The sequence below is a fragment of the Sylvia atricapilla genome, chromosome 3, assembly GCF_009819655.1.
Source record: "Sylvia atricapilla isolate bSylAtr1 chromosome 3, bSylAtr1.pri, whole genome shotgun sequence".
Lineage (NCBI taxonomy): Eukaryota > Metazoa > Chordata > Aves > Passeriformes > Sylviidae > Sylvia > Sylvia atricapilla.
The window spans coordinates 67,127,466-67,141,148 of record NC_089142.1 but is presented as its reverse complement, the minus strand read 5'-3'; the positions used below and the strand labels follow the sequence as shown (position 1 = coordinate 67,141,148).

The following is a 13,683-nucleotide window of genomic DNA, read 5'->3' as shown; positions in this document are numbered from 1 at the left end:
CAAAACCACAGAGGCCTCCAAGGCAGCCGCCTCTGCTCTGCTATGGGTAACCAGCCAGCTGAGGAGCTCCAGGCACTCACTTCCCACTGTCCTTTCCTCAGGAAAACCTTGTGAACTTTTCCTTAGCACATAATGAAACGTGGCAAGCGCACGACCTTAGCACACAATGGAGACATGGCTGTCCTGCATTTCTCTCATGTAATGTCCCAAGTTCCCGACTCCAACACACCCTGTCCAGGCTTCTGCTTGCCACATTTTAGTTTGCTTGTTACAGGAGGGTGCAAGGAAAGCAACACCACCTGCTTCTGTATATGGAGAACAAAGGGCAGAGCATTCCTGAGTCCATTTCCTTGATGTCTCCAACACCACATTCCTTTGCCTTGGACCTTCCATCACTTTCAAGCGGAACCTGAATTTAGGTGAAGTTTATCAGTCACAGGCTGATAAGGTCTACTGATATTTACTAAGACAAAAAGCACATTAAAATGCTCACTACATGGCACCTCTATTTGTTACCACATCAGCTACATCAGAATTGTTTTTGGCAGTGTGCTTCTGTGAACGGTGTGAAAAAAGCAGTCTCAGAATTCTAGGCTGTAACACAGTCCTCATTAAAAAGTGGAACTGGTTTATAAAGTGACTTAAAATGCTTGAGTGGTACCTGAATGGAGATGCCACTTTTTGCCTTTAAAATCTGCACTCACATGCAATGTGATAATAATTTATTATTTTAAATGAACATGCAAATCACAGGTAGTTTGAACCCCCGTAGATTATCAATCATTTTGGCTCAAAGTCCCCTGTAAGTACACATGGGTATGTGCAAATTAAATCAATGAAGAGAACAGGACACTGGGAAAAATAATCAGCTAAACTCTTGCCTCCAGCAGCACTGCACTAGCTGACGATTGTTATACTTTGATTAAATATTAAAAATACTTGCATTTGTGATGAAAGCATAATTATATGCACTGCTGGAAATTAACATATCTGAAGTCTTGACTGCAGTAAGAATTTCTGAGAGTTTCACTCAGTGTTGCCTGTAAAGGTGAAATTGTTTGAGTTCTACTGTAGATGCCATCTCTACAAACCTGGTCAAAGGAAAAAAAACCAACTAAGGAATAGTATCAAAAAGACTCTTCCTGTTCTTTCTCAGTACTTTTAAAGTAGTTTATACAAAATATGAAGATCACAAGGCATTTTGGACTACATAAAATCAAAGACTGTTCCTCAAAATTAGCAATAAAAGAGCTATTCATGCAGTAAGGCTTGAAAAAGGAATGCACTGTAATTATTCCACTCTGTGCCAATGAAAGTAATCTAAAGTTTAATTTGTATTTGCTGTTCAACTTATCAGGACATTTTTAACAAATACAAGATAAAATATCAAAGGATTTTCTTGCTAAAGTTAGCATTAAACATAAGTAATAGTTGCTGCACAAGCTGCATAACATTGTCAAGTGTACTGAAAAGTTTCTGCCACTGCTCTGTAGCAATACTCCCATTTTACAATACCAAAGCAGTATTGAAAAAAGTAAATAGATTTCAGTAGATGGCTTTTTTCTAACACTTATTCAACATCTTTAATCAAGTCTTCATTTGTGTCCAGGTTCCACTATACATTCAAGTTAGAGGCATTTGACTGAAGAAATATAGTAGTGATAAGGACACTTTCCCCCGGGGCATCTATAAAACAAACTGAAGGTAGACGTTTCAAGATCACAAAACTGATTAAATTCACATGAATAAAATAAATATACAGACAGGCATGATCATACAGTTTTAAAGCCAATCTATCATTAGCTTGAGACTGAAGATATTCAATCTCACAAATAAACTTAATTTCATGAGTGCCACACCTGGCCACACTCCTGGACAAGAGAACAGCTCTACTGACTGGAGACTGCACAAGGCAGACGTTTTTCTAATCTATCTAGAAAGTAACATGGTGAACTGAAGTTCCACAGAGCTGATGTCACACAGCAGTCCAGTACCAGCTCTGCTTCGTTACTACATTTCTAAGGTTATCCCAATTCTGAAACTTGACCAAGTGATAATTTTAATCATTCACAAAAAAATAACAGGAGCATCCCTCAAAGCTAAGATGAGTACTCCCTTCCTGCCCATATGTACTTTTTTTTTTACAGAGATGCCTGACAAGGCCAGTACAGAAAAGTGAAAGTCATAAATCAGTGTAAGATAAACTAATGATGTTCACAATACAAAGTTTAACCTTGCTGCAAATATTTTTTTTTTTTATGTTCCATGAGGAAAAAATCCAGCAGTGAAATCCAGTTCTAGTTCATCCTTCAAACTGAAACCCTTAATGACACACTACACTGATATGCCACTACCTGACGATACATGTGACCTAAAGTGCACAAAGAACATAAAACTCTTGAAGGGGAAGGTAAAAAGTCTGGAAGAGACACTGGAGACATCTCTTCTCTTATCCAACTGTTCCAGGATCAGTTACTGAAAAGGCTGTCCAATACACACTCATGTCAAGCAGATGGCTCTGCACAGCTAGCTGGAGCAAGGATGTAAGTATTTCTTTTCCCCTCAGAAAATAAACACTCAATTTCAGGGAAAAGATCAATTATACATTTAATAGAATGAGCAGGATTCCATCTCACCTATTCCTCCAAATACGCTCTTCCCACTCCAGCTGACTGGAGTTTAGTTCCTTTAATAAATATAGTTGCCCTGCTCACTCCAACCACTATTTCTCATACTGCAGATTAAGGCAACTAGTTAAATAATATGCATTAAGGAATTTTTTTGCTGGATCTGTAGCTAATTTTTTTTGCCACATCAGCTTACACATGTCTCCTGAAGGCCTTTTACCCAGCATCAGTATGGCCCAGGAAAGCTTAAGTACACATAACAAATATCTGCTTTGACAGGGTCCATGTTGGAAAGACATGTCAAGGAACACTTCACATCTCACAGCATTTATATCCATAGCACCAAGATGCAGTTTAACCATATTCATCCTTAAACTGCGCTTATATCAACACAAGCTTGTCATCTGTTATCATAAAATGGTTGCTCATTTTGACTTAGAAAAATATTTTAAAAATCATAAACCCCAGAAGCATGAAGTAAGAAGGGCCGGTGTCTAGCTTACTGCTTTATGAATAAGTGAGTGGGTCCTCAGGCAGAAAACAATCTTCTCCGTGCAGCTTCAAAAAATACATTCTTTATGCTCACTGAATTGGAATTAAACAGAGTAATGCATGGCAGGAGAGACAAAGTTCAACAAAAAAAAGGCTTAAACAAAAACTCTGGTCATAAGAAATCAGCCTACTTTTAATACTGTTAATGCTTATTGTTCCGTCGAGTATTCTGTTGCTCCACTGCATGGAAAAAGCAAACAAATCACAAAACAAAACCATTAGAATATATTTTTTTTTAATTTTTATAAATAACTTATCTGTTACAAAGGCAGTTTACCCAGCTAAATCACAAAACCATCAACTCAAGATATCCAAATTAGGTTTTATTAATAAACAGGTAAAAACTGATTTGTCAATCTTCACATAGATCTGCAGATGAAGCTGAAAAACAAGGCCTCATTTTATAAACAAAATGCATTGAATGCAAGTGCTTTGGGTCTACTGCCTAATTACCTGGGATTGACATTTTCTTCCCACATAAAAAAAATGCAAAGCCTTCAAAACAAAGGCCTCTGTGCATTCACATAGATCACTTGTAAAACTCCTAATGAACGTGTCCACTGGCGGATGTTTACAGTGGGTGACAGTCTACTTTGTCTCTTGCTACATTGTTAGCACTCCCTCCAGCCTCACACTAAGTGCTGCTGCTACATAATTCTTTGTGTGCCGTCTTTCATGCATATTGTACTGGAATTCCATTTTCTTGATCTCGGTTATGTACATCCCCGAACATGTGAGTATTTTCCTTAAAAAAATAGATCATCAAAATAAGAGATGCTTGAGGTTGCTTCAGTGTTCAAGTCTGTTTGATTTCTCTTTTCCAGCCTTTATTTCAGTTGTCCTAAATATTGCTATCCTTGTTTTCTATAAATATGAGACTTCACCACAAAGTCAGGTTTAGAAACTGGCTGCCGAAACAGGAAAGCATTTCAAGTCCTTGAACAAAGCTGTACGATGCTGCTGCTGTTGATTTTGGCACTGTATGTACTTCCCCAATGAATCTCTCTTCAGGAGTCTGCAAGACACCCAGCAGATGAAGCAAGCTTAACTCGGATGCTGATCTGTTGGTGGGTTGAAAGTTTCCTAGTATAAAGTTTCCTCACACCAGACAAAATGCTCCCTTTGTGTCACCCACCGTAAAACTCAGTGTACAGAGTGAACTATATGCATAACTCTTCCAACTTTTCCTGCACTTTTACCATGCTGCATCTGCAGGTCTTCACAGATCATCAGCATTTACAAGAGCAATGTACAGAATGAGCAGAGGAAAGCTATTTTGTGCATAGTTTCTTATTAATGCTCTTATTTTAAGGCATTGCTTCTCTCAGATAAAAGCTTAAAAAAAAAGGGACATGATCGTGCTTAATCACTTTAAGGGAAAAAAGAAAGTTAACAAAAAGATTATTACACTATACATACAGAAGTACAAGAAAATAATAAAGGTGAGGAAAAGAAATCACTTAAAGCAGGCTCTAGAGCTATGTACAGTAGGAAAAGCTTTGGGGTATTTCACTGTGTGTATTGTACAGACAACGCATGCAGTTTTTCCTTTTCATCTTCAGATGTGATTGTAATGATTTCTGGCTTCACAGAGATGTTTTCAGGGAAGACAAGGCAAAGAGTACCACTGATATGTGAAGTTCTTCCCTTTATCAAAGGCACTATGTGGCAGCAAACAGTTTAAATATTTGAACCTTGCTCCTTTTAAGATCTCCTCTGTGCATGTAGTGTTCACTGAAAGTTCTGAAAACAAAAACACTAGCACTCTATTCCTTTCCCCTGTCAAAATTCAGTAGTGACATGGGGGCAGAGAAGAGGATGGGCAACACCCAGGCCCTGAACACGGTGTGTGTTACTGGTAATACTGTACATGGTTTAGGCAGCTGGTGAGTCTCTCAGCAGATTGCCCTTCAGCTGATCAGCATCAACTGCCTGTGACACAACTCTGAGGTATTGCTTGCTCTGTGGGCTGACATTTAACATTAGCAAAATACCATCTCGTCACACCTTCCGTTTTACAAAATCCTATGCATAAATGCTTTTTTTGCCCCCTAATGCCTGGACAATTCCTGGTACGCTTGCTCTGGTTTTAGGGAAGGTAATGGGCCTGTTGGCTCAGAAATGCCTGGGCATTTCACACTGTTCACAGCGATTTAAGGCCGGATGATTTAAAAAAGTACAGGCGGTACAACTCCACTGAGCTCCCTCATCTTCATCTGTGTCTGGAACAGTCTTTGGTGTTTTCACAATGGACCTCTGATCTGTGACATGGAAGAGATAAGATAAGCAGTTACTAACTGGAAACAGCATCAAAAGAATTTTGAGATTTTTTTTTTCCCAGTAACTGTCTTGTTCCTTCTGAGAACAGCACAGTTATTAAAAGTGACAGAAGCAGCTTTTTACCACCTCCTTCACTACAGTTTGTAAGTCAGCCAAAAGGCTCAAGGTAAAACTACAAAAAACAGGTTTCCCATTCCTTAACTCTGTTTTCTTCCCTCAGTTCAAAGCTACAGCATAAAAAGGAGATTAAATTTGCAAATTAATCAGCACATGAAACATGGACAAGATTCAGAAGTTTGAGGTCTACAGAGTGGTCTAAAATTCATTACGACAAGAAGCATGTGCTTTGTAACCCTTTGACATGTTTAACTTTTTGATCCTAGAAAGAAGATAGCAGTTCTTCAAATCAGCTCAGCATACAGATGGTACTAAAGAAAAAACATTGCCCAGCTCTATCATTACACAGAGTAATCCTCCAAATCATACCAACACATATTTTTGCATTATGTGTTGGACAGCAATCTTCAACTATTTTAAAAGAGAAGAGAGGAAAGGAATGGAAAGGATTAAAAGAGAGATGAGTGACTTCTAAAGTTAAGGGTTCCCCAGTTTAGGCAACTTCAAAATCCTTTTAGCCCATTATTTCATGTGGAGAACATCTCAGCAGCAGCAATTGCTGTAAAATGACAGCAAGAGCTCTAGAAGCACAATGGTACTGATCACAGTTGAAAGAAGAATTATTTTTGTTCTTTTGTGAACAGCAGTAATTCTGGTTCAAATCAAAGCCTATGTGATAGCTAAATTGAAGCTTAATATGAAATTTAAATTAAAGTTTATGAAGAACTAAGATACAGCAGTGATACTTTTTAAAAAAGGAAGAAGAAAAGAAGGATAATTGATAGAGGGACTTCAGAGCTTTATAAACCAGGCAGGGTATATTTTGCATTTTCAAGATAGATTGAATAAAACACTTAAATTTGTGAGTTCCTAAAAGATAAACCAATAGAAATGTTGACAATTAGTCAAAGAAAATTAATTTAAGTTTTCTTCTTGGATAGGTTAGTTTTTATTTATTGTAGAAGGAGCTACATAATTGACAGAACTTAGAAGTTCTTCATGGTTCAATTGTAAAATGTGTCTAATAGGAATGCGTGTGGATTTAACTTGGAATTTTCACTACCAGCTCAGGCAATGAAGGATAGAAAGTGCTTTATAAAGCAGCAAAAACAGTATCGGTTTGGGAGCGTTGCAAAAGGCCTGCAGGATAAAAAGTCCAGTTTATCTAGACCATTTTACAATGCAGAAATGTCTGAAATCTCTAAGATGAGAATCTGTAACAACAGTTACTGCACACTGCAGGTACAATTAAATACACACATCTATATCATGTGGAGAACTTCTTGGACAGAAGGACTGCAGAGAAACACCAGTGTATTAGCTCCACGTTTCATTAGGTGGTCTGCCTAAAGTCATAGTATGATGCTGTTCCAAACAAGTTGATTTCATTCTCTGCTTTATATAAAACACAAAAGGTAATTTATTCTCCTTTGTTTGACATCCTGAGAGGGAAAAAAGTTACTAATGTGCAAACTAATGACAAGTAGAATGTTTAAGAGTGGCTAATATTCAGCAATACTGACTGCCCTACTGGACTGCATTACTTTCCTCTTCAATTACTACCTAGAACTATATTTAGCAGTAGTCAGAAAAGGCTTTCATGTAACTTGCTAATAGAAATTCTAGAGCAGCCACAATTTCCAGTGAGAGTAACCAGCCCGAGTTGTTACTACATGTAAGTAAATCTACTTTTTGCTATAGGTAATGGTGAATTCATCTAAATGAGTTTCACTGGTCCCTAAGCAATGTACCTCATGCTCATTTTTAAAGAAAGATGGATGCTTCCATTATATAAACTACCTTACAATATATTATCCATCTTTAACATAACCCATTTACCATACTTCTCTTTCCTGAATGTATGAATAGAGAGGAAACAAGGGCAAACAGAAGCATACTTACTGCCAATATAAATGAAATGCAAGGTTTGTATGCTTTTGAAATAATCTATTTCATAAGCAACACTTAAACAAGATTCATAAATTAGAACTTGGTATTAGATACAAACCAGGTATTTGTATCAAATCCAAATTTTATCAATACAATACCTTTGGGTTTTGGTGGCACGGGACCAAGAAATCCAATATTATCGTAAAAATTATGAATAGCGCTGGGATTAAAATGTGGTCCTAAAAAAAAAAAAAAAAAAGGTGCAGCAGTTTAAAAAAATAAACTTGAGTAGGGAGGTATATCAATTTTTCTGAGAGTAATTCTGTAACAATAGTATTATTCACTTATCACCTTTTACATCAAGGTGTCAACACAGACCTAAGTGAGATATTAGTGATTTCAACAATAAACTTTAAGAAGCGTATTGCCCAAAATTTGTAATATAAAGTCAGAGACAAAATCTAGGAAACTAAACTCCTTTAAAGGTATCTTTTTCTGCCACTCTTTAAGATCATAAGTAAACCTTAACTTTCTTTTTCTAAATTGCAGCTAAACTCAGAGGTATCTTACCTACTATGCAGTGTATTAAACACGCTTAGAATTAAAACTCAGAGGAAGTTCTAAATACAATTTACTGTAATAAGCAAAATAAAAACCAAACCAAAACTACCCACAATTCACTCTATTCAAGGTCAAGTTTTTAGTGCAGCATTACATTCAGCACACCAGTCCACCTTCTCCTGAACTGCAGGCACACTGTCTGAAGCAGAACTTTTGTGGCTCATCTCCCAACTGATCTAAGAGCTCACTGCTGCTGAAAGCAGAAAGTATCAGTTCCTTCCCTCTCACTATCTCAGTTCTCCCTTCCTGTGCCTCTCCCTCAAATCAGCTGTAGCAAGCTTTTCCAGCAATGCAAGTTTTAGCTTGGCTCATGAACAGAATCAGCTCTGCAAAGGGTCTAAAAAACTAATACAGAGCCAGAGCTCAGTAAGTGGCAAGAGAGAGAAGCAGGAAGAGAGAAGTCTTTCTTGTTGGCGGTTCTTGAACAGGCTCAGCTGTCTCGTAATTTCACCCCCATGACCAAAGGCTCTGTCCCTGCAGACAAGGAAAGCAGAGAGCACACTGGAAGTTACAACCACCCTTTGTATTTGCTAACTTGAGAGGCCAAATACAGACAGAAGTGGAAGACAAAAGAGAGAATTGGACACATATGTATAGTTGCATCATTCAAAAAACTTACTCTCTTTCTTTGCTACTCAGGTAACCAGATTTTTCCCCCTTAGCATTTAATAAATAAATGGCATCACAAAATTCTCTCTTCTGAGCCAAGTATGAAATAGGAATGACTGTGGGATTAGGAAAAATCATACGGCCAACAAAAACAATAGGCTTTAAAGACAGTTACTTCCATAGTTTCAACTCAAACTAATGTGATGATTTTGCAAAAAATGTGTATATTCATTGTTTATTACACAGACTTTTTTGAAACATGTGGACAGTGAAAAAAAAAATCAACATTTATAGTTACTGATGTACTAAGACATACTGTACCTCTTGCTTGAAAAAGATCAATCTCTTTGGTTAGGCAATCTATGTCTATCTGCAGCTGTCTGTTACAACTTCTTAACTGTTGCATTTCTTCCAGCTGAAAAAATAAATCTGCCTGTTAGACTAGTTTTCCCAGTTTATGAACAGTTATCATTCACACACAGGTAGACAGCATTTAGTTATCTCAGAAATTAAAAAAAAAAATCTTCCCTAATGTCCACCTTTCTTTTAATCCAAACACAATCTTACAAAAAGCTTCCAGACCCACTGAATAATTCTCACTCGTCAGACTTCAGAGATGACTGAAAAACTCCAAACTGCAGTCAGGGCACAGCCAGTGGTCCAGTCCACTAGATGAATGATGATCTAGCACTGAAAACTGGTGCATTAATCAATTTCTTTGAGCTCAGTATATGTACCAAGACCAATCTGTACTCAGTGTGATAGCAGCATGAGTATTAACTTGTAAGGACTACCAGGTCAAATGTTTTGCGACTGCCTTTAAAAGCAATACTTCACAAACCAACTAGTGATCTGCAAGGTTGTGGTTAGATTAGTCCTTGCTCTAAACTCCACTGTTTACCAGCTTAATTCTAACTGTACTGCCTGTCCCTAGTATATTGTCAATATTGGAACAGCTCTTCCTTCAATTTATTGTGACACATCACACTTGTGGTTTAGGTTTATACCCTACAGACATTTCAACTTACTGATGGAATTTGGGAAACAGAATTCGATCTTTTCAGGCGCCTTCGTGTTAGATTATTCTCCATTTCATTGACCTCTGATTTTAGTTTATCCAACTTTTTCTTTTGAACCTCAAGTTCTCGTTGAAGTCGCTCCATCCTGGCCTTCTGGTGTACCAGTAAAGCTGCAATACATAAAGTCCCATTTTATCTACTTTATTATCCTTCACATGGCAACATCAGATTAAGATGCAAGTTAGTACTATTTTGGAAAAAAAAAACAAAAAGAAAAAAACACTGCTACAGACTGCTTTTCCAATTTCCTCACAAAAAGAACTGCCATAAGACAGAAAGTGCTGAATTTCTGAAAACAGCACAAACTAATTAAAGACAAGCAAATATGAGAAAGCCATAGAATGTGATAAATGGCCATGCAAAATTTAACTGTAATCTGTAAAAACCTACAAGACTGACTACCCAAAGCCAGGAACAAATATTTCTTTGTGTATTCAGCTTACCCACTGTAAAATAGGTAGCATGAAGAGGATTTCAGGCAACTGCAATATGGAGCACTATATACACTTATTGCAATTAGGACTGGATCCAGTGTTCATCACAGTAGGACTCATCAAATGAAACCCAATCAGAAACAAGCACACCACTAGCAAACTGCAACATCTGCCAAAAGCTGGACTGTATGTCATTTTACTCCTAAACTACAGTGCAGAATCATTAGCTCAGCTTTCAATTTCTAACACTACTTACTATTTGTAAACCAAAAGCACAAGGAGACCTAACTTAGAAACAAAGAAGTTAGCATTTAAACCACAGTTTTTTAAAGGTATAAAGAATCTAAGTGGCAGATGACACAAATTCATGCAACCTAATGAGTTTATTTCATTGAAGGCAGGCTTACTATTAAATATCATCACAAAAGCAGGTATCACTGCTCAAAGTAATAATCACCTTCTATAAAAATGTATTTTGTTAAATAAACCAAAGAATAATTTTAACTTCTGCACAGCCCTTAATTCATCCATTAAACTAGTAATTCATATAAACTGTGATCAGTTTCACAGACTATACTTTTATATCATCCTGGAAATTATGAATAAGTAGCAATAACAAGGTATTGCAAAAGGATTGAATTTGCCAAATTCTAGCTGGAACATCATGTTTTAATTCCTCACCATTTCTTCAGGTACCAAAAACTTAGAAGCACTCAAATCTGGTTACCTAGGTCTCCCAAATAGTAGCAGAGGAAAAAACACACATCAAAAAGACGCAACATTCCACATTTTTGGCCAGCAGAACTGTCTTCTCCTGCAGCTCCTGCCTGTTCATTCATTCATTCACTCACACATTGCATTTTGTCTTCCAGAGGTTCTTTAAAAGGAGGAATCATGCCAAACTATTTTTGAACAGTAGTGTTACAGACTGTAAGGCTGTACTGAGATCCAGCCTAGGCTTTTGAGTCACAAATGTTCATGAGATATTGAAATGACACCTTGCTTCTGCTACGCTTTGTTCAAAACAGAGAAGTTTTCATAAACAGACACCTTTACTCTGGGCCACAGTAGTCACAGCACAGTAAAAACTGCAGTTGCACTCATACGTAAAATAAAAACTTAATAACTGAAATCTCAAGATTTTTGTTGAAGACTTGCAATTATCACATAAGTCATCTCAACAGACAGTCTCTCCCCTTGAAAAGACTTTTACAAACAGCAAATGCAGCTACAAGTCTAAAGAAAGGAAATCAAAGACTACTTTGCCTCTACTCTTCCAGGGAGTGTACAAGCCCTCTTTCTTTCTACATTTAATTTTCACTTTTAGACAGCGCCTTCTATTTTCATTACCTTGGTAAGACTGCTGAGGCAACACAGCCATGCTCCACTGCCCAGACTCAGAACTCCTCAGACCTGTCAAACTGTGGATGCAGGCTGCTGGTAAGTAGCCAGTAGGTGAGGAGCATTGTTACCAGAGCATCAGGTTGCATGACATGGCACAGACTCAAAGAGTTCAGCTATGACCAAGACTTTGCCTTTGCATCCCTCATTCTCCTTTTCAAAGCTATTCTTCTAAAGGAAAAAAACCCCTAATTTGGATGTTTTCCCACTTGTGAGGTTTAGACATTCAGATGTCATTACGGAATTGCACAAGGAGGAGAAGGCATTGATGGATGCGTACAGCTCTATCACATGCTTTTCATTTTCATGTCATGTCTGGAAAGTTATGCAATTTATTCTCCTAAGAGCTTTGTGACTACCATCTGACAATTTCAAATCCCAACAGGTTTTAAAAACACACATTAAAAATTACCATTGTGATTAAAGAAGAATCACTTGATACCACTATTAAAAGTAACTTTGATAAGGAACTTGAAAGAGACTGGTTTAAATGGAGACTTTCATATATAATTTGGTATTTTTGCGTAAATACCAATTTGGCAGCTGCTGGAAAACAATGGTGGAGAAGGACAAAACCCTCCCTGTATTTCAGTGAGGTATTTATGAATGGAAAACAGCAATTTAAGTATTCAGCTCCCTCTAGTGTTGCTCAGAAAAACACTGCAGTTCAACTTCTTAACTAAGTGCAAACAAGGTATTTGGCACATTTAGTTTTTTATACTTCTGCACATTTGCACTCAGCAGAGTGTAGTGCACTTCAAAGCTCTGGCAGATGCCACTGTTTCCTCTGATATCCAAAGTGCACATCTTTCACAAAAAGGCAGTATATCACTAAAATTACAGGGAGGAGCATAAAAGTCTGGAGGACAAAAGTTCACTCTTCCTCTACCAGAGACCTTATGAGTCGGGCACTATATATACCTTCAAGTTTGTAAATGTATGCAAAATTGCTTTCTCAAAGGCTCTGTGAATGTGAATTTTAAAGTCAGAGCGCCTTTTGTTATTTTAAGTGTTTCTAAGATAAAGTCTAATCTAGGAATACGACAATTTCACCCTACCCTATCAACCTACCTATTTCTTAAATTTCTTAGTTTGCCAGATATGGAGGGGATTTCTGGCAATGCAATTACACTGTGGCAGGAGGTTCATGTGAGTCTTGAAACACACCTGTGCTTGTGCACATGTTCTCAAAACCTGTATCTGAAGCTGCACAAAATTCAGTCATCCGATATGCAACTTCAATAGTTCAAACTGATTGTTTTTCCTCTCTTTTCAGTACCCACCTAACTTTTTAAAAAGAGGATCACTGAAGATATACAGAGCCAAACATAAGGTGGTATTTTTTCTTAGCCACTTGATGCAAAGGATTCAGAGCCCCTTGGAGCATGGGCCACAGCTGTATCTCATTCAAGTCTTTTTTCTTAAACATCTACAAGAACTGGCTAAAAATTGAAGAAATTTGTTTCCTGCAGCTTTATTTTTAAAGTTTTAAAAAGCTCCAAGAAACCAAAGGAAGAGCTGTGAAATATTAATTTATGAATCTAGTTTATCAATTAATTTATTTACATTAAAAACACAGTGGCAAGAATTGCTAAGCAAACATGCATCCACATGTTTAACTATAGTTGGTACCAATGATTCGCTCAATTCTGCACACCATCCTCTTTCAAGTTAAAGAAAATAATATGAAAACATCAGACTATCAAGGCCATAAGTCCTGTCAAAGGACTTAAGTTCCCGAGCAAGAAAATATCTACCTTGTGATTTTATTACACAATTATGTATTTTCTTCATGGGATGCCTTCCCATCATACAGATGAAAAGCTATATGCAGAATGCGTAACTATTAAATAACTGTTCAGCCTCACTACTCATCACATAACATGCATACAGAGCATACATCACAAAAATGTATCTGAGTACAGAATCTTGAATTTCTAACAGGATTCCAATTTTTCATCCATAAGACACTTTAAACTAAACTAAATTATATATTGACATATCATTTAACTACTTCATATTAATAAAACTAATCATAAATTGTAATCTCTGCTAAGTAATGGGAATACTCCT

At 37.1% G+C, this 13,683-nt stretch overlaps 1 protein-coding gene across 2 annotated transcripts in view; it reads right to left on the bottom strand.

Annotated features, from left to right (window-relative positions):
• Positions 1-3,397: 3,397 nt before the first annotated feature.
• The window catches only part of TAB2 (TGF-beta activated kinase 1 (MAP3K7) binding protein 2), a 63,172-nt gene continuing 52,886 nt past the window's right edge, over positions 3,398-13,683 (bottom strand). For both annotated transcript variants that reach the window (XM_066315653.1, XM_066315654.1), the window contains exons 4-7: positions 9,725-9,885; positions 9,018-9,111; positions 7,625-7,705; positions 3,398-5,440 (exon numbers count right to left, since the gene is read on the bottom strand). In XM_066315653.1, coding sequence (XP_066171750.1) covers positions 5,295-5,440; positions 7,625-7,705; positions 9,018-9,111; positions 9,725-9,885 — 482 coding nt within the window. In that variant the 3' untranslated portion in view covers positions 3,398-5,294. The remainder of the gene's footprint in view (positions 5,441-7,624; positions 7,706-9,017; positions 9,112-9,724; positions 9,886-13,683) is intronic.